The 22074-nt window shown below is 41.8% G+C and overlaps 1 protein-coding gene across 4 annotated transcripts in view; it reads right to left on the minus strand.

The window, feature by feature from the left end:
• Positions 1-9089: 9089 nt before the first annotated feature.
• Appl1 (adaptor protein, phosphotyrosine interacting with PH domain and leucine zipper 1) overlaps positions 9090-22074 on the minus strand; it is a 47555-nt gene continuing 34570 nt past the window's right edge. For all 4 annotated transcript variants that reach the window (XM_040747775.1, XM_040747776.1, XM_013118839.3 and 1 more), the window contains 6 exons: positions 16476-16650; positions 16341-16377; positions 15610-15756; positions 14396-14446; positions 13894-13983; positions 9090-12563 (listed from right to left, as the gene is read on the minus strand). In XM_040747775.1, the coding sequence (XP_040603709.1) occupies positions 12420-12563; positions 13894-13983; positions 14396-14446; positions 15610-15756; positions 16341-16377; positions 16476-16650 (644 nt within the window). In that variant the 3' untranslated portion in view covers positions 9090-12419. The remainder of the gene's footprint in view (positions 12564-13893; positions 13984-14395; positions 14447-15609; positions 15757-16340; positions 16378-16475; positions 16651-22074) is intronic.

Consider the following 22074-nt stretch of genomic DNA (forward strand, 5'->3'; position numbering starts at 1 on the left):
AGGCGAGACCTTAGGAGCTAGGACGAATTTCACATAACTCAAATACACCCAGTCTAACTGTGTATTCATCTTATAGTAGGAACATGAATGCAATTTCTTTATGTCCAAAATAACAGGTGCCACTCAGGGTACCTCTGCTGGCCTGGAACTCACAGAGATCCACCTGTCTCTGCCTCTTGAAACCTAGGATTAAAAGTGTGCACAACCACACCTGGCTATGACTTTTGTAATCTTTTTACAGAGAATATATATCTTACTGATTCAACTGAGTAGAGGAACCCCACTACATGACTGGAAGTGAACAGTTCATGTGCCCAATTCCTAGTGCCGACTTAGCAGCTGACATCACTTCTTCACGGTCAAGTACACAGGCAGGGTAATTTAGAACTCTGAACTGAAATTCTATCACTGATAGGGAAAACATTTGCCATCTTTGGAAAATGCTTGGTTATGCCTCACCACTTACTCATTAGTGTGGTCCCTGGCAGAGAAATTTAAATTGTTTTCGAAGTAATGATGAACTTACGGTTTCTGAACTAAACACAGGCTGGTATGAACAGGGACGGACTCACTACCAACAGAAGATGCCAGTTTAAATGTTTATTTCTATACCATATTGCATGTAAAGAATATTTTTAAAGTAGATATACTTGTTGGGGACTGCTAGAACCTTGAACAAAATGGAGTCTGTCAACCGTTTCTTGGCCTTCCGCCTACGTGACTGCGAGCACACATGCCCTTGAGACAAAGGAAAAGGCTAACCATTAAAGTTAAATTTACACGGGGCAGCCCACCCACCTAGCCAGAGGGAAGTACCCTTACAGAGTAATTGTCTTTGTTAACAAAAGGTTAAAGTGTTCTGTTGTATACTTCCTACCCCTCCCTAATTCCTGCACCTGACTTACGCTGACAAGCATTTGTGGAATGCAACTAATGACTGATGGAAAATTACAGCTTTGTCTTTACCGTATTTGGTGTATATTTGAATTGAGACTTGATTGACATGCTTGTACCACCCCCTGAGGTCCTTCCTCTATAAATTCCAGCGCGCCCCAAAAATAAAGGCTCTTGATCAGCGAACGTTGTCTTGAGCCTGTTTCCATTAACCTCTTGAAGTTCACTTTCCAGATCGGATCTGCTCGTGAAGGCCCACTAAATTAGTAGCGACCCTCATCACCTCACCCCCGCGGGTCGGGGGTCCCCTTCCCGGGGGTCGCAACTGGCGCCCACGTGGGACACGAGTTACAGACCACCGATCGGACGGCAGAGGCGCGACGAGTCCGGAGCCCACTCATAAGGCGTCAGGTAAGCCCCATCCGGGTGGCGCAGAGTAGGGTTAGTCTAATGACCTAGGTTAACACCGCCGTCCCATCCGTCCCGCGAAAATGGGGACTAGTATCAGCAAAGAAGCTAGATTTATTAAAGGAATTCAAGAAGAATTAAGAGATAGAAACATTGAGGTTAAGAAAAAAGATTTACTTAAGTTTTTGCTTTTTGTACATGAAGTTTGTCCCTGGTTTGTCATTACCTGCCCAAAAATAGTTTGCAGTACTTGGGAACAAGTCGGGGCCGAATTACCTAATTATTTTGAAACCAAAGGCTCTGAAAGCGATAAAAAGATTATGCAGCAGTATTGGGATCTCTTAAAAAGTATCATTGTTAACGCGGAGGAAAGCCTCTAAAATGAACAAATTCTTAAAGATGCCCAACAACATCTAGAGGTCGCTTCCTGAGGGTGTTCTAGTGCAGCTCCAGGGCAAGTTCTGTCGCTGATCTTTCTAAAGATTGTTCCTCTTCCTCTGCTAACTCTGACTTTGATAAGCTTCCTCCTTCTCCTTCTGATCAACCTACTTCATTTGCCCCTAAAGTTCGCTCTCTAGCCACCTGTATCTACCCCTCCCTACGGGCTGTCGCCTCTGCTCCTCCTGAGGAACCTCTCGATCCTGGGGAAGCCCAGGAGCTAGAGGAAGAGGCTGCCGCATACCTTCGGGTTCGGGCGTGAGGTCTCTCTGGCCACGAGACCTTCTGCCTACGATCCTTCCTAGCTCCCTGATCTTCCTCAACCTTTTGCTCCCAAATACTCCTCCACTGTTGATTCTCTTGCTTCCTCTCTCTCGTTCAAGCTCTCAGCGACAAGTTTTCACAGCTCCTCTCCTCGGCATCATGTAAACTCCAGTTCCCTCTTTTTGACCCTGAAGGGTAGGGAGCTGAACCGCCTCTCCCTGCTAGACCTCTTCCTGTGGCACAGGGGCAACCACGCACTAGACAGGCAGCTTGAGCCGAAGAAGCGGCTCGCCTGATCCCGATGATAGAGCGTGCCTTGGCTATAGCCCACCTGCTCAAAATTTTCAGTAGTGGTTACTACCTCCCCTGTACCCTCCCCCCCCCCCCGCCCCGGCAGATAAAATCACCTGGATAAATGATGATCCTGTCTGGGTAGGGCAATAGCCTCTAGTCAAAGAAAAATTAGAAGCAGCCCAGCAGCTTGTGCAGGAGCAATTCAATGCTGGCCATATAGAACTCTCCACATCTCCTTGGAATACCCCTATTTTCGTTATCAAAAAGAAATCAGGTTTGTGGATGCTTTATTTTTGGAAGCCACAGATGTAGTTTTTCTGGATGAATTGTTTTTCTTATAGATGATGTATCGGTGTGGTATGCTTTTGCGTTGATCTACAGGGTGATTTAAAATTTATTTTTACAAGCAGTTTTTCAATCAAATTCTATATTTGATACAATGTGTTAAAGGTAGATCAGCCTAGAGTCATGCAGCTAACAGCTGGGACCCCTGAGTGTCTAAGAGTCCTTAGAGGCTAGGTGGCCTCTCTTGGTAGTCCCTGTGGTGGTAGCGCTGGCTGGTCACAGGAACGAATCTTCAGGGCCCTCAGCATGGCCCTGAACTCTTGGATTGTTACAAGGATTTTTCATGGGCATTTTGCTATACAGGCAGTGGACAATCCCAGTAGTCCCAGGCATGCCATAAGCAACCTTTCTGTGATCTCTCCCTAACACATTTTTCACACCTATGAAAAAAGGAATGTGCCCTGAGTAGATGTTACTCTCCCTTGGTGTTCATATGCCTCATTTGCGAATGCAAACATTTTGTTTATGTTTTAAACCCTTCCCCAAAGTAACTGTGCTGGCTGGCTCACCATAGACAGTACACGTGTAGCTCTGTCGTGGGCATCCTGTGGCAGGCATGCTGATCCTGTAAATTGCACTGATCTTGTGACAGTTTTCCTTATCACATCCAGCAATGAATCTGCTGTACTCATTTAAAGTGATTGTAAACAGACTCGTAGTGGCAGGAGTGATGTGGATCTGGGACATTGCCTTGCTTCTACGATCCCAACACATTTCAGTATTATATGCTAGAGTGTGCGGACTAGACTCTGCTCTCTCGAGCACTGTAGACTGGCCTTGTCTGACTTTCCAACAAAAAGTTTTCCACCTCTAAACAGCATGTTCTTTAAGACCTAAAGAGAAGGCTTGAATGTAAACATTCAAGTTAGGAGTCTTTGTGGCACTTTTGGTCTGTTTAGTTTTCTTGTGATCAGTTTTCTTGTGATCGGCCAGGCCCCCAAAAGTATGTCATTCTAGTTCTGTGTGGCCTTTGACAGCTTGGACAGCATCTAAATGGCCCAGCTAGTGTTACCAGGCCATTGCTGCATTTCTTTAGCCAGTCCTAAACTTAAAGCTGTGAGGTCACTGCTGTGTCACACTGTCGTTTATGATACATCCATGGGTGGCAGGGGCACCTGAAGCCTTGTGACCCTGCTGGGTTCTAAATCCATGCTCTATTCAGCCCCACACAAACTGTCTGTGGTCAGGGTACCCAGTGTCTGAAACTAAAGGAGCTTTTACACTCAAACCGCTGTATGTGTGTGTATGTATGTGTGTATGTGTGTGTGTGTGATCAGTGCCATTACAGAGCCTTCACTTTATGTCTTTGGATTTGTTCTGCCATTTGATTGTCTCTCAAGTTGAATGTATTGGCTTAGCCAAATCACTACAGAAGGTGATTTCTAAAAACCTTTCAGACAGATGCATAAAAGCTACCTCTAACTTCTTCTTGGTTTGTGTTTGATCAGTCTAACTCTTCACAGTTAGCACAACAGGCTCATAGATTACATCACCTTAATGCACAAACACTTAGGCTACAATATTCCATCACTCGTGAACAGGCTCGAGAGATAGTTAAATCGTGCAAAGCTTGCCTCTCCCTTTTGCCTGAGCCTCATACTTGCCTGAGCCTCATACAGGAGTCAACCCCCGTGGTCTTGTGCCTGGTGAGCTTTGGCAATTGGATGTTACTCATTATTCTGCCTTTGGCAATCTTAAATATATTCATGTTACGGTGGATACCTTTAGTGGCTTTGTTTGTGCCTCTCTCCAAACAGGAGAGGCCACCAAAGACGTTATTGCCCATATTTTACATTGTTTTACTATTATTCCTGTCCCTATCGCCATTAAAACTGACAATGGCCCAGGGTACATTAGTTCTAAATTTAAGGATTTTTGTAAAAAATTTGGCATTACCCACAAAACAGGAATTCCCTTTAACCCTCAAGGACAGGGAGTTGTAGAGCGAGCTAATCAGACCTTAAAAAATATGCTCTTTAAGCTTTCTTCCGAAAGCGAAACCCTGTACGCTCGCAAAGGCAAGCATCGCCTACTTTTAAATCATGCACTTTTTGTGCTCAATTTTCTCTCTCTGGACAACAATGGCCAATCAGCTGCTGATCTGCTGATCGGCTCTGGCACCCTTCCACCTGTGAAAACTTTCGACAGGTTCTCTGGAAGGATGTGCACACGGGCCAATGGCTCGGTCCTCACCCAGTCCTTATCTGGGGAAAAGGACATGCTTGCATTCATAATACCAGCAATGGAGAAACGCGCTGGCTTCCAGACAAACTGGTCAAGCTTTATAACCCTCCCAGGGAAAGAGCCCCTGAGGAATCTCCTGTTTTCTCTTTCAGATGCTGTTGATAACAAAACTCCCAGTGAAGATAACACCACATCGCCTGCTACTTCTTCCATTTCTCCTTTTGATTTTTAGTTTCCCTCCTTGCATCCCTGCCAATCCCTACCGAGTATACAACTATACTTGGATTATTACCAATGAGGCCGGGGACATAGCCAATGCTACCTCACAACTTGCCGGTTCTATCCCATGGCCTGATCTTTTTGTCGACCTGTGTGCACTCGCCATGGGCGCGGCTGGAAAAACTTGGGGCACACCTAATAACTTCATGCCCCAACCCAAACCCGTGAACACAAATAACCGCTATAGTAGTGTTCCTGGGTGTTATAACCCCATTGCACGTACCTATCTAACCATGGCACCCATTTACGTTTGCCCCGGCCCACATAGGGAGCGATCCCTAACAGGAAAGTGTGGGCAATCAGAAAGTTTTTATTGCGCACAATGGGGTTGTGAAACCACAGGTGACACCTATTGGAATCCCTCCTCTTCCTGGGACCTCATAACTGTAAGGCGATTTAATCCCCCTGCCAGACTGCCTACTTCTGGCCCACCACCACTTAATCCCCTTTGTTCACGCAGTTGGTGCAACCTCCTACATATCCAGTTTACGGCTGCAGGAAAAAGGTTCCTCTGGGAAGGTTCCCGAGGAGCTCACTGGGGTCTACGCCTATATGTTTCTGGCACGGACCCAGGCCTCACCTTTTCCATTAGACTTTTGAAGGAAATCCCTTCCTTTCGCCCTATTGCTGTTGGCCCCAATCCTTTTTTATACCCCTCTGGTGGTGGCTCATTCCTACCCAAGGCTGCCGCCCCTCGCCCTGGTCCTAATCTCCATTCTCCAGCTCCCGCTGCTGCCACCACTGTTTATCAACCCACCATGCCCGCCGGTCCAGTCTCCACCGCGGACCTCATCCTTCAGATGGTCAACGCCTCAGCCCAGGCACTCGCCAACACCACCTATGAGCGCTGCTGGATTTGCTATTCGCCCATCCCTCCATTCTACGAAGAAATTGCAGCCTTCGGCTCACCCATCTACACCAACGACACCAATCTGCTTCGCTGGGGCACGCAGCCACAACCACGTGGCATGACCTTAGGACAGGTCGTGGGATCTGGACTCTGCCTTTTGGGACCACGTATGCTTCCCCCCACCCCGCTGTTAGAAGCATGTACTCAAACCATGCAAGTTGCTACTCATGCTTCCTTCCTTATTGCCCCCAACCTCACCTTTTTTGCTTGCTCCACAGGGTTATCCCCGCATATTATTGTAGATGTTTTTCTTGCGCACAAGGACTACTGCGTCCTTGTTGTACTTGTGCCCAAATTGACTGTTCGCCCTGAATCTGATTTATTGCCCCAAAGTGATCCAACTGTAACTCTCTCTCGCCAAAAAAGAGAGCCGGTCACCGCCCTCACACTAGCCATATTGGTTGGTCTGGGTGCGACAGGTGCTGGCACAGGAATTTACTCCCTAATCCACACAAAGGACTCTATTAATGCTCTAACCCGCACTGTTATTAGAGACGTAGATGAGCTAAAAAGAGGTTTAGATTACTTAGAACAGACTGTTGGTTCCTTAGCTGAAGTGGTACAACAAAACCGCCGAGGTCTCGACCTCGCCTTTTTGCGGGAGGGAGGAGTTTGTGCCGCCCTTAAAGAGGAATGTTGCTTTTTCAAAGACAAATCAGGATTAGTTAGAGATAGTATCAGAAGAGTTGAACAGAGTCTGGAAGAAACAAAAAGAAATTTGGATCAAAGTGAATCTTGGTACAAAAATTGGTTCTCTACCTCCCCCTGGCTATCGACTTTGCTGCCTAGTTTGTTAAGACCGTTTATTGGCTTCATGTTACTTATTTCCTTTGGTCCTTGGGCATTTCGTCGCCTTACTGGTTTTGTTAAAAATCAGGTTGATGAGGCTACCAAAAATTCAGTTCAGGTTCACTATCAGCAGCTCTCTCAACAAGACCCCGAAGAACCTGAGGCTGTAGACAAACCTACATTCCAGCCTTTGAGCTTTCAGGAGTTTGAGTACCTGGCCAACCGCCCGCGTTCACTCTGCTCCAGGCTGTGGAGATGCTTAAGACGGGGATAGCTTGGTGCCAGAATCTGGGAGCAAACATGGCTCTCTAAACATTGCCGGCAAAAACTTAATTCGTATCCTCTCTCGCCATGTCCAGAACTGGAAGCCCACCAGGTAACCTAAGACAGGCACTCCACCCAATTGCTCTCTTCTTTTACTATATAGAAAAGGGGGAGATGTTGGGGACTGCTAGAACCTTGAACAAAATGGAGTCTGTCAACCGTTTCTTGGCCTTCCGCCTACGTGACTGCGAGCACACATGCCCTTGAGACAAAGGAAAAGGCTAACCATTAAAGTTAAATTTACACGGGGCAGCCCACCCACCTAGCCAGAGGGAAGTACCCTTACAGAGTAATTGTCTTTGTTAACAAAAGGTTAAAGTGTTCTGTTGTATACTTCCTACCCCTCCCTAATTCCTGCACCTGACTTACGCTGACAAGCATTTGTGGAATGCAACTAATGACTGATGGAAAATTACAGCTTTGTCTTTACCGTATTTGGTGTATATTTGAATTGAGACTTGATTGACATGCTTGTACCACCCCCTGAGGTCCTTCCTCTATAAATTCCAGCGCGCCCCAAAAAATAAAGGCTCTTGATCAGCGAACGTTGTCTTGAGCCTGTTTCCATTAACCTCTTGAAGTTCACTTTCCAGATCGGATCTGCTCGTGAAGGCCCACTAAATTAGTAGCGACCCTCATCACCTCACCCCCGCGGGTCGGGGGTCCCCTTCCCGGGGGTCGCATATACTGAAATTTTTAATTAGAAATTTTTACTCATGCTATACTGTATATAAGTAAGGTAAACTTTTTGATTATATGCAGCTTTCTGTATATGAGAGCTGAGGAAAAACACAGGTGTTCACTTAGCCACAGATGTCTTACTCAAATGGCACTGCAGAGAGGTGGGTGACACACTCCATGTCACTGCAGCCCAGTCAGCCGTCACACTCAAGTCCATATTCAGTCTTAATGCTTTAGTGTAATTAAAGCTCTTTGATTTCTGATACAGGGATCCATTAGCTACTTCAGTAAACACACATAAATTTTGTTTTTTGTTGTTGATTTTCAAGACAGGGTTTCTCTGTGGTTTTGGATGCTGTCCTGGAACTAGCTCTTGTCTCAAACTCACAGAGATCCACTTGCCTCTGCCTCCTGAGTGCTGGGATTAAAGGCATGCACCACCACCACCTGGCTCTTATAATTATTTTTACACTAAAGCTTTTGCAATATTAGTGCACTTGAAGTGCTCGTTTAGGTCACACATGCACTAAGTTATCAATTTCTAGTTAATATCATCCACTCCCTTCACAAGTATATACCTTTAGGTGCTATAATTAAACTACAAAGAGCACATGGAATAAATTCATCAGTATTAAAACTACAGGCCCAAGCTACTTAAGCTGGAGCAAACAACCTACCTTATTTTGTTTTGTTTCCCGAGACAGGGTTTCCCTATGTAGCTTTGGAGCCTCTCCTGGAACTCACTCTGTAGGCCAGGCTGGCCTTGAACTCACAGAGATCCGCCTGCCTCTGCCTCCAACGTCCGGCAAAACCTGCCTTTTTAACTAGAGGAGTTTGTTCAAGTAGGATAACAACATAAAGCATATGTCATAAAAAAAATAAAAATTTACTGGAGTAATTAGTTATTGAAGTCTCTTTCGTTTGCTATAAAAAGTCAAATTTTCTTGGTAAGTGACTTGTCCCCCTATTTTGGCTATTGTGGGGCCAGAGTGTTATAACATATTTGTCTTGCTATTTTTAATTATATGTATGTGTGTGCGTCTGTGTGGGTGCATGTGTGTGTGAGCACAGTGCCCACTGATGTCAGAAGGGTCGGGTCCACTGAAGTTGACATGCAGGCAAATGTGAGCCGTCTTATGTGGGTGTTGGGAACTGAACCCAGGCCTCTGGAAGAGGAATATGTGCTCTTGACTGCTGAGCTACCCTCTAGCCCTGACTAAAAACATCTGAAATCACTGGGAGAAATAAAATTCATAGTAACTATCAAATATACATAAAGTCTGTATAAAAATTATGGACTTTATTACACATTTAAAAAATTCCAACAACAACATATTTCTTGAACCCTTGTCAGCAAATACCTATTTTGACAAATGAAAAAATAAGTTCTCTGCCCCACAAGCTATACCATGATCACAAATCCAATTTTAAAGAGAGATGCTGCATGATTTTTAATTGTATACTGTACAGTTGGTTAATATCATCAGTGAAATAGGTTAATCAATTTAACTAATTACAAAAATCACAAAATATACACTCTTGCACATTAACTATCACTTAACCCAGTATTCACATCAACTGAAGTTAGTTTCTTACAAGTGTAGCCAGAGACTGATTAAAGGTTCAGCATGGTTCTAGCTTCAGATCTCTGTTATTAATGTAGAATAAAATCTAAAAGGAAATAAATCAAACTTGCTAAAAACAAGATGAAACGCTTGCTGGTTACATACACTGGTATGTTTAATATTTAAAGTATAGTCTAAATGTTCAGACTTGCTATCAAAAGCAAATCAGTATTTCCGTTTCATTTCGATGCCAGAAGATTTTGTAAATAGTAGCTCTCGGGGTCTACCAGCATTGTCAGTTCAAACTGTAAGCAGTGTGGTTCCTGTAGTAGCTTGTGAGCATCCACCACACAGAATCATGTTACCTACAATGTTATGTACATCCTACTATCCTTTTCTCAATAATAATGACAACTTCCTTATCCCAACACTGTGGAGCTAGGAATTCTTTTGAAATTAAACACCCAGTAATCTTTAAATACATGGCAAAAACAAGATTAGTTTCAGGGATTGAGGGACTTTGTTCAAAGGGACAGTTTCAGTCCCTAGCAAGTTTATAGCAAGTCTCTAGCAAGGATAGAGAAATAAGTGATTTTCTATTGAGTTTATTATCAGAGTTATGCAAGTACTGTCAATACAGGTAATAAGAGTACTCAGCAGAATTAGGTAGGCTATGTTGCTTTCCCTTTTTAAAGACATTTTGTTCATTTCTAAAAAGTGGGGAGATTTTGGAGGACAGTACACCAGAACAAGTTCAGCACTAACATTTGAGAACAAGTGTCCAAGCAACCTTCCTTAAGCAGGAGAGGTGATTAAAGCTGATGTGCAGAGTCCCAGACAGTTTCATAGTGACAGAACAGAGGCTGAATCATCTAAAACCGTTCAACTCACTCTGGACATGTCCTGGGCACTGGAACACATTCTGGTCTGGCCTATGACATGACAGCAACTGTGGGAATTCCTATGAAATGTGACTTAAAAAGAATTAGAAAACCCTCACCACTGGCCTGAATTTTTTGCTTCCACGCAAAGCACTAGTGAGTGAACTGTCCCCTGATGGTGAGCACTCTTACTGTGAAACAACAGATTTCCCCTGAACTGTCCCCTGATGGTGAGCGCTCTTACTGTGAAACAACAGATTTCCCCTGAAGTCGGAGGACAACTTCCATCAAGAAAAGACCTCACAAACTGAAAACTTGGGATAGGGCCGCAGCTCAGTGGTAGAGGGCTTACTTAGCATGTGTGAGAAACTGGGTTTGATCTCCAGCACTGCCAAAATCAAACAGACAACAAAAACAAACCAAATAAAACCAACAACAAAAAACAGAAACCTTACCAATCTTAAAAAAGTCTTAAAGCAAGACTTGCCACAACTAATCAAGTACTGACCACAGCAATTTCTAGTTTAACAAGAAGGAAATACTAATGTAAAAGCATTCCTTTTAGTAAGCACAAAATTTAATTTTAACCAAATGTACTCCATAAATTGCTACCTATTAGCTGTATATTGGGTAACATAAATAACCATTACTCCCATTTGGCACATGGATTAAAAACATATATATATATATATAGTTATCTCATTACTACAGACAACTGTACTTACAGAGTGTGAAACTGAGCTATATTCTGAAAACTAAAACAGAAGCCACTTCTAACTCAGAACTAAGAGAAAATTACTTGTGAAATTAGTGGTTAACCTCTTGAAAATCTATAAATGTATGACTATGTAAAATACCTTACTCAATATATTTAACCTGTATACATATGTATATATATACACACTTTTTCATGTAGAACACATGAAAACAAAATCTATAAACAAAAATTAAAATCTGAGTGAAGGAAGAGTTTTGACAGAAAATAAATGTAGGGCATGTTAACCTTAGTAGCAAGCGAACTCCTTCCTTGGTTCTACACTATTTGAGGTGTTCAGTTCCTTTCAGTCTTTCATGGAATTAGAGCTTTTACTCATTTGAAAAGTAAAAGTATTTACAATAATTAGTACAAATTATTCTACACTCATAAATTAGTTATTTGCCTTTGTGGATATAAAGTGGCAATTCAATTCATTATCAAAATGTAAGATTATGAAAATACTGGGATTATCAGTCTGAAATTTAAAAGATTATGTTCTCTAAACAAAACTGCATATTTTTATTCTAAGCAGTAAACATAAATGTTATAGAACATCTTCTGAAATGCCACATATTATCAATAAAAATTATTTCACAATACAGAAAATACAATGTATCACTCTACAACACTTCCTTTACATGTCAATTCTAATATAAAATGTTTTAACAACAACAAAAATCTTTCAATAAATTCTGAAATTTTATCCTAACCCTTACTGCTCTTCAGCAATAAGTAAAGTCCCAACCTGAGAACTAAGAATATGGTGACAAAATACCAAGAACTGCATCAAACACCAACAGACACTTGAGTTTCTTTCCTCCTGCCATGATACACTGCCATCAGAGACATGGAGCAAGCCCAGAAAATGCCCTGAAATCAACAGCACCACGTGCCCCTGCCCTGGTGACTTCACACAAATCCTACTGCATACTCGACATTGTTAGAGCATTTGCAAACCTGTAGAAGTCTCCATACAAGAAATTTTAAGCTCATTCGGTTGAATACTCCCTCACTACCAACAAGACATTCCTAAAGAAAGGGAGAGAGCACACACGAATGTCAGATTCTGAAGAATAGATGATTTCTTATGGATTCAGCCTATTACAGTGCATGATAAAAAGTGTTCACAATTTCAAAGAAAAATATCTTGAGCAAGTGTGATTCCTCAGCAGTCAACTAGAGGAAAGTAAGCAGGTCTTATTTGGGTAAGCAGAATTTGATGATAATGCATAGAATTTTATTTTTAAGAGAATATGCTCAATATAACCTGTTATCGCATTTAGTCTTTTTTAAATGAAGCTGAAACAAGGAAATATGAAGTTTAGTCCCCTCGTTGGTCTTTAACATGGTTACCTTGTGCCACATTCCAGGGGACAAGGGAAATCAGTCAAAAAGCAAAAGCAAGTTTATGCTTCTGATTCTCTTTTTTTCCCTTCTTCTCCCAAATCACTCTCCTCTGATTGGCTACTGCTAAGGACAAGCTGGCCCTCACTACCAGCCTGGTTTGGTCTATTGGAAGCAGCTATCAATCGACTCTGTTCTTCCAAGTCCTGGTGGAAAGATAAAAAAGAAACTAAATTACCTGTCAGCAATCAAATGGAAAACTACACTTTTCTAAACTAATTAATGTTCTATACACTTTGACGGTACTTGAGAGCTACTCCAATCCTATCACATGCCTAATTCTGGAAATCTGATGAAAAGAAAAGCTATATTCAACCAACGAGAGACAACAGGGTGAATTTTGGCATAATATGAATAACTCCATAAAAGCAAACAAAATTTGCTATATTATCCTCCCTTTCTTGTTCTATTGCTCATAACCAAGTTCTGACAATCCTCATATGTCACTGCACACCATGTAAGCAGTCTCATAGTCAGGAAGTTCCATCGTCATCCTCATGCCATCCCCTGCTGCTCTCCAGTGTCCCTCTCCCTCAGTTACTTCTGTGCCGTCTTTGCACTTCTCTCTCAGCCCCAGCTGTCCACTCACTTCAGCTCTGACTGGTCTCTCTGTGTTCTTTACATTCCTGTTACTTTCTCTCTTGTTTTCTGACCTTCACCCTTAACAGGATCCTACAATCTCTTGGATCACCTAACCAAGTTTTGACTCTGAAAACTGTGTAGTTTTAATTATCCTTTTGTAGGTTTGATCCTTAGTACCACAAAGAAATGTAGAAGTGTGCTGTGGGGAATGGAAGACGCCTGAGTGTGTGCTATTGACATGCACACAGCCTCGTCAAGGACTGCAGTGTCTCCAACCCACGGGAACTGGCAAAGCTACCTTCTGGCCTGTGTGCAGATGTTGAGTGTGCAAAAACTAGCAACCTCAGTTTTCCCTTCCCCTCTCGTGCCTCAGGAATAACTCTGGCCTGAGACTGCTCGCCACTCCACAAGAGCTGTGCTGAGAACTGAGTTGAGGGTGGTTCTGCAGCAGTAGGTGCCCCCATCAGAAAGAGCCTCCCATGCCAGCTTCTCTGTGCATCTGTCCATCTTTTCCTCAGTGTCTGTCCTTTCCAGAACCGTCCAAGCTGTGCTGAATGCTGTGCACATGAGTGTGTGTGCATTATATGTGTACATATATGAATATGACACTTGATGATTCTTAAGTATTTTCTCTTTCATAGTCAATGTGGCAAGACAATTAAGTCTATTATTGGTATATGAAAATTCTAGCACGTCTCTTTAACAGAAAGTTATATTTCATGGCAACTACTATGCACTTCAGATGTCAACGCTTTTCTGCAGTGCAGTGAGTCATCTAGTTATTAGGTGGCTGAACTACAAGAAATAAATGGATGGACTTCCATTTGGAAGCTAAAATCTGAAAGTCACAGTGCTGAGTTAGTCATCATCAAGATTACATAAAAGAACAGATACCTTCTCAATCTGTTTTTGTTTGCTGAGTTCTTTCTGTTGCTTCTCTTTTACTCTCTCTATTTCTTTTTGTTTTTCTGATGCCCTACGATCCTAGAAGGGGGTTGGTAAATAAAACAAGCATGTTAAATAGAAAGTAACTTAAATTTTACACATTTCAATTAATATGAGCTTTGTAACTTTTCAGTATTTTTACATAAAGCACACCAATAGTTTTCCAAGACGGGGTTTCTCAGTGTAGCCCTGGCTGTCCTGGAACTCATTCTGTAGACCAGGCTGGCCTGGAACTCACAAAGATCCACATGCTTCTGACTCCCAAGTGCTGGAACTAAAAGGTGTGCGCCACCACCACCTGGTTCCAGATTCTAAATGCTATATGAGCAATAGCATCTACTGTTAACCTTGTTTAGCAAAGCAATTTTACTTACTTGCTAGTATGAAAGAGCTTTTATTACACTGCTTTAGCTTAGAACGTCCTTGGAAACTAAGTGGCTCTGACTCTTACCAGTTCAGCATGCAGTGCTATCTGTTTTGCCAATCCAACAGAGTCACAAATCTAAAAGGAGAAAAAGCAAGACCTCAGATACTTTCCTATTACACTACAGTTTTCAAATACCCAAATGGATGATGTATCTAGTTTTATAATAATTCAAGAAAACATACACGTTTAAATAAGAATTTATTTAAAGATATTTCAACCAAAAAAATTTCAGCATTTTTTTCCCCCAGAATCTATGGACTTCTACTGCTGGCTTTTCTCTCATCATGTGCCCATCCTACTTCACATTACATCAAACTCATTACTGATGGAAACCATTGCAGAGATCTACAACTGCTCAAAATGTAGACAATCAGTGACTATAAGTGCTCAGGCCCAATTGATACCTCTGTACCTAATTGATACCCTACACCTAAGGCTAAGGGAAAATCACGTAAGAGAGAGTCGCAAAGACTAAGAGCCAGAAGACCAAAACACCTGTCTTCTAGACATGACAGGAAAGATGTACCCATGGAATCTCAACAATATGGTTACCTAACAAGACCTGAAAATTGGCAACAGTTGGCATGCAATGAAAATGGAGGGCATTTATTTTACAAGACCCTACCCCTAGATGAAGAGCTACAGGCAACTGATAGCTGCTGAAAGAGGAAGAATCTGTTTTGTCCAGGGATGAGCCCCAGTAGATTACCGAGTTCTAAGTGGTCAGCCCGAAGCACACGCATATAAAAGCAACATTAGAAGGACTCTGTGATTTATGCACACGTACACACACCAATTATAGTAAAGTCACGGGGGAACAAAGAAGGAGCTGGAGCGGGGAGAGGGAGAGGAGCACAGCATTCATGTGTTAAGTTCTCAAAAATACAAAAAAAACTTTAGAATTTAAAACATCATTACTGAGATAGTAAGTCATCCAAAGAATGAAGGATTCGGGTGATGTTATCTATCGATGTAAACTAGTAACACCTAAGACTGACTATGGGAACATCTACTGTTCTCAGGATAAGTTAATGAAACAGAAGACTGAGCCAGCTGTCAACAGTCTGCAGAAGCTGACAGGCTGCACGCATCGGGTGGCTCTCTGGATCCAGAGTACACGCTCTCATTATGCAGCTCAGCTGGGCGAGGCATAACCTGAGAGCTTTTTCCAGAAATTCTAGGGTAAAACTGTGACTCTGATAGGTGTTTTATGAACTAAACATTCTGAAAGCCAGTACCTTTTCCCCCTCATTGTTTGATTCAAATATGTAGCAGACTGACGACAAACTACTTTCACTTCTTCCGCCTGATGTCCGGAGAACAAATCCAAAAAGTCGTTTATTTTCCTGGTGTGTAGCATACAGAACTACACATGGTAATGGAAACTGTCACAAAACACCATAAATAAACATGAGATCTTCCCAGTCGCTACAGTAGCATTCAGATGATGAAAACTCATGATAAATTCTAAACTTATTGTAAATAGAATTTTAAAGACAAATTTTCAATAGAATAATAATCTAGAACAAATAATGCCATATTTGGTTTGGATATTACCAAAGAGAGATTTTTAAATAATGAGTTTTGCTCAATAACATATTTACCAATACAAATTTAACTACAAAAATTATCTACATAGTAATAATAAAAACATAACTTAGACATACAAAGAAACAAATAATTATAAAATGAACTCAATTATGTTCATGTTTTGATTCCTACTGTTAATTTCTTTGGCATATACACTCTCTAGAGATAAAAAAAGTATTAACCGTACCAAAATGTGTTGAATCCTTATTTTATAGAGTGCTCAGTAAATTTTTGGAGCTGGCTGTATATGTAACTACAGCCTAAAACCCAATCTTAATTGATATAGTCGTATTAGGACACATAGGACCAGATTATTATCAAACGATAAAATGTACACATGAACAAAAGATACTTAAAGCTTTAATCACATAGAACTCACTGTGAGCCTTGTAACTTGGGTCTGTGGATCAATTAACCTATAATAATTAAGAATTTGGAAGACAACTTTTTAATTAGGCTGAATTTTAAAGAATCATTTTTTCTGTAAGTTTGTTTGGAGAGGGTTACTACTTACTTCAAACAGTCACAAGTGACTAATAAGTGTGATTCTGTCATACGAAAGATGTTATGGATGGCCCGAGCCGCTAAGATCTGACGCATCGTTTCATAAACAACATCTGGATGGTCATCTGCCTTTACCTCCATAGAACCAAGGAATCGGACAATAAATAACTGATGAAGAATAGAGTCTGTAATAGAGCAGGGTACATTATGGTGAGGGATGTCTGTGGCTTTGCAGCACGTTAGCCTTAAACTCAAATTCCCGTACTTTAGCATCCTGGATACTGGTATTACAAGTGTATGCCATTCTACTTAAATATTATGTATTTTTAAACCCTGTAGTCCTTTGCCAAAAGAATATACTACAAGGTTTTAGGTTTTCCAATGAAAAAAATAAAACCGAAAGGAGAAATTTTGAAATAACCTTTAACACTACAGTCAGTGTTCAAGTTATAGGAAAATTAAGGCCTCCGTTTCAATCGGCAAAATATACTGTTACAGTGATATGGTCTGTGGTGGTCTGAATGAAAACGACCCCCATAGGCTCATGGGGAGTGGCATTAGTGGAGATGTGCCCGGTAGTACTGTGACCTTGTTGGAGGAAGTGTCACTGCAGGTGAGCTCTGATGCTTCAGAAACTCAAGCCAGGCCCATTGGCTCACTCTTTCTCGCTGCTGCCTGCAGAGCTCTCAGCTCCTTCTCCATCACCAGTGTCTGCCTGATGCTGCCATGCTTCCTGCCACGAGGACAATGGACTAACCCTCCAAACTGTAAGCCAGCCCCTAGTAAATACTATGTAAGAGATGTCATGGTCATGGTGTCTCTTCACAGCACTAGAAACCCTAACTAAGACATGGTTCCAGATAAAAATAATTCTTTGTACTAGTCCTATAACTTTACTGTAAGTTTAAAATTATATCTAAGAAAAATAGCTGCAGCCAGGTATGGTGGAGCACGCCTTTAACCCCAGTATGGAGAGGCAGAAGCAGGTGGATATCTCTGAGTTAGAGCCCAGCCTGGTCTACAGAGTGAGCTCCAAGACAGCCAGGGCTCTGTGACACAGATGGGTGGGTGGGACAGAGGGAGGAAGGAAGGAGGGGAGGGAGGGAGAAGGGAGAGGGAGGGAGGGGGAAGGAGGGAGAGAGTGACAGCTGCTGGGGCTGGAGATGATGGTTCAGTGTACTGTGTGTTAAGTGTCAGCTACATAAGCATGAGGTCCTGTGTTTGGATCCCTAGCACCCACATAAAAGCTGGCTGCAAGAGCAGCTGAGACAGACGGTGTCTGTAACCCCAGGGCTTAGGAGCATAAGAGAATGACACAGGGAGGGAATTGCTGACCAACAAGCCTCAAAAGCAGGTGCAAAGGACAGCGGGAGATACCCAATGTGGACCTTTGACCTACGAAGGTATACACACATATACATGCACACACTTACATATACCACATACACACAGTAAATCAGCAACAAACCCAAGTACTGGCTGGGTATGTTGGCACATGCCTGTAATCGTAGTACTGGGGAAGGAGAGGCAAGAGGATTAGAGTTCAAGGTCATCCTTGGCTACATAGTGTTTGAAGGCTGTCTAGTTATTCGAGAACTGTCTTAAAAAGGAAAAAAGGTACTGGAAAATGAACACACCCTTCCCCACCCAACCCAGCCATCCCAGGGCAATTGCCCTGGCCTCGTTTAGCCACCCCAGCCTGAGCCTCAACCAACCTTTAGGATTTCACCAAGTCCTGCTCTGTCTACCCTAACCTACAGTAAGCCCCTCCCACACCTCATCCCTCTGCTCTCCCGCCCAGTCCACTCTGTCCACTGGACTTCCTCCCACCTAAGCTACTTCTCACCTTAGGCCTCAGCCACCTGTACACCCTTTCTTGTGCTCCAACTTGCTCTGTCGATACCAGTCATAAGACTAAGAAAAGAAGTCCACATGCCCAAATAGTACTTCAAGAATATGAACAGTATGAAAAGACCAAGCCAGTATTTCCTCTCCAAAACCTACCAGTGCTGTATAAATGTTTGCCAATGATAATTACCTAGGTGAAACCCAAGACAGAGAATTTAAAAGAACAGTCATAAAGGTCACCAAATGAACAGTTTAAGAACACACAAAGAAAGAGCTCAATGAAATTAAGGAGAACAAACAGCTGAGTGATGTCCAAGAAAACACAAACATAAGACTGTGGAAATGAAGATAATCCAGGACTTGAGAACAGAGCTGAATAAAGAGACAGAAACACTGAAGAGGACTTGAGCTAAAATGAGGATGGACCTGAAAAACTCAAAAAGCTGGGGTTCCCCTTCTTCCCCAGGGTGTGTTGGCCATGGGGCCGTGAGGGCAAAGGGGGCAGAGCAGCAGGCAAAGCCTTGTGCCACCTGTGAGTGAAACAGAAACAGCCTTCCAGGAGACTGCTTCAGTGTTACAGCTCAACTTTACTTCAAAGTGAAGGCAGATATAAAGGATGGGAACAGTGGCTGGGGCATCACCTACTTTGCATAAAACAGGACGTTTCTATCATAAAGCTCCCAGCACAATGTTTAGCTGCCATATGGGCAGCAGGGGGAAAGACTTTGTAGGGAACTGTGTCAAGGGTTACATTAGAGATAAGTCAGGCATCTGGGCCTAGAGACATTCTCCAAATAAGGTCAGACAGAGTAGGAAGCCTCCACTGGTGAGGAACAGGGGAAGTCCTCCATGCTGCTCAGTTCAGAGAGGGCTGCCAAGCCATAGACTGCAACCTCTGACCAGAAGGGCCTCCCAACAGTAAGCCAACTAGAAAACTCAAGGGAAAGCCTTACAAGTAAACTGCATTAAGCAGAAGATAGAACATTAGGTTTTGAAGATGAAGTAGATGAGTTAAACCAAATAATCAAGGAATATGAAAAAAAACTTAAAAACACAGTAAACATACAGGAAATGTGGGGAACCATGAAAGCTAAACCTTCAATTATTATAGGCACAGAAGAAGGAAAAGAATCCCAAGTAAATAGTCCAGCTCTTTCACAAGATATAGAAGAAAATCTTCCCAAACTAAGGAAAGGCATACCCATACAAATACAAGAAACACACAGAATATCGGACAAGACCAGAAAAGAAAATACCCACATCTTATCACAGTTAAAATACTAAGTATACATAACAACAAAAGTGTAATAAAAGCTGCAAGAGAAAAAAACTAACACAAAGGAAAGGAAAGAAAGCCCGTCAGAATTAACAGCTGACTTCTCAAGGGAACCTTTGAAAGCCAGAAGACTTTGGAGTAATGCATCCAAGTCATAAAAGACCACGAGAATCTGCCTAAACTAATATAACTGCCATATTGAAGGGCAAAAAAAGGTTTTCTATAATCTAAATAGCCCAAAAAATTTTCTACCCAACAAACCAAACCTAAAGAAAACAATATTTCTGGCTAAAGAGAGGAATGTGGAAACAAATATAAAGCCATAATTATTAAAATACAAAATACCACTGAAAACACAACACTATGAACTAATAACACAATGGCTGAAATTAACACACACATCTCTTTTTTATTTGTTTGGCTGGGTTTGTTTTTTTCAAGACAGGGTTTCTCTGTGTAGCCCTGGCCAGCCTGAAACTCACTCTGTAGACAGGCTGACTTGGAACTCAGAGGTCCACCTGCCTCTGCCTCCCAAATGCTGAAATTAAAGGTATGTGTCACTACCACCACTGACAACACACACGTTTAAATAATAACATTAAATATCAATGGCCTGGATTCCCAAAAAAAAAGACACAGATTGAAAGGAAAAGAAACCAAACTCATCTGTCTGCTGATTACAAGAAACCCAGCTTTAAAGAGAGGCACTATCCTGGGATAAAGATGGACCACAAGCACTCCAATCACATGGAGCCAGGACGCAAATAGGCTTCCCTTATCCTAGTATCTGCTGAAAGACAACAAACTAAAACTAATCACAAAAGACAAAGGATACTTTGTTTTAATCAGGGGAACTCTTAACCAAGATGACATTATGATCCTAAGCATACATTCACCAAACACTGGTCAATCTTTAATTTCATTATTTTAAAAAAAGTACTAATGGATTTAAAGACAGAGTAACATCAATCCATAAATACTGATTCCAACATCCCCCACTTTCTATAATAGACAGATCATCTGAACAAAAATACAGAAAAATGTCATAATTAACACCATAAGCCAAATACAGAAAGGCTGAAGTAACTCTATGTATCCTACCTGACCACAAAGCAATAAAATCTATAACTTACAACAAACTCATGGAGACTTCCTTATTTTTTAGTGGATGATAAATGAGTCAAAGAAGAAATCAAGAAAGAAGAAATTTCCAGGAACTAAATGAAAATACATCAAAACTAAATTTCTGGGTCATATTGAAAGCAGTCTTTTGAGGGAAATTTACAGCCCTAAGTACCTACATTTAAAAAATCAAAAAGAGGGACTGCAGAGATGGCTCAGCAGTTAAGAGCACTCACTGGCTGCTTTTCCAGAGGACCCTTGGTTCAATTTCCAGTACCCACATGGCAGCCCACAACTGTCTATAACTCCGGTTCTAGAACATACATACAGACATACATACAGGCAAAACACTAATGCATGTAAAATAAGAATAAATGAATCAAAAAAATCAGAAAGAGCACAATAACTTAATGATAAACCTCAAAATTTTGGAAGAACAGCCAGGCAGTGGTGGTGCATGGCTTCAATCCCAGCACTCAGGAAACAGAAGCAGGTGGGTCTCTGAGTTCAAGGCCAGCCTGGTCTACAGAGTGAGTTCCAGGACAGCCAGAGCTACAGAGAAACCCTGTCTTGTAAAACAAAACAAAACAAACAAAAGAACCCAGAGGAAGGGATCGTGGACATACTCCCATTCACAACTGCCTCAAAGAAAATAAAATTCTAGAAATAAGCATAACCAATAAAGTGAAGGGCCTCTGCAATAAAAAATTTAAACCTCTGAAGAGATAAACAAAACAAAAACCTAGAAAATGGAAGATCATGAATTGGTAAAATTAATGTTGTGAAAAAATTCATTTTACCAAAAGCTATTATAGATTCAATTTAATCACAATCAAAATCCCCATCTCATTCTTCACAAAATAGAAACAAAAAACTACCCTAAAATTCATAAGGACACCACAAAAACTCTGGAGAGCCAAAACAATACTAGAAAAAAGAACCATGCTAGAGGGATTACAATTCCAGATCTTAAGATATTATTACAGAGCCACTGTAATAGAAACAATATGGTATTGGCACAAACATAGACACAGACCAATGGGATAAAATCAAAGGCCCAGACATGAGTACACGTAACTTAAACCACTTAATATTTGACAAAGATGTCAGACAAACCCTGAAGAAAAGCACACCTCCAACGGAGGGTGCCAAGTAAACTGGGTGTCCACATGGAGAAGAGTGAGATGAGACCCTATCTATATCACCTTGCACAAAGCAACTCCAGACAAAGACCTAGAAGTGAAGCCCAAACGCTGAAAATGCTAGAGGAGACACAGGCAGTGTTGTGCATAATGATGTAGGAAAGGACGTTCTAAGCAAGACTCCATTTGACCAAGAACTAACAACTAAAAAGTGCCATTCT

The sequence above is a fragment of the Mesocricetus auratus genome, unplaced genomic scaffold (genome assembly GCF_017639785.1).
Source record: "Mesocricetus auratus isolate SY011 unplaced genomic scaffold, BCM_Maur_2.0 Super-Scaffold_100006, whole genome shotgun sequence".
NCBI classification, from domain to species: domain Eukaryota; kingdom Metazoa; phylum Chordata; class Mammalia; order Rodentia; family Cricetidae; genus Mesocricetus; species Mesocricetus auratus.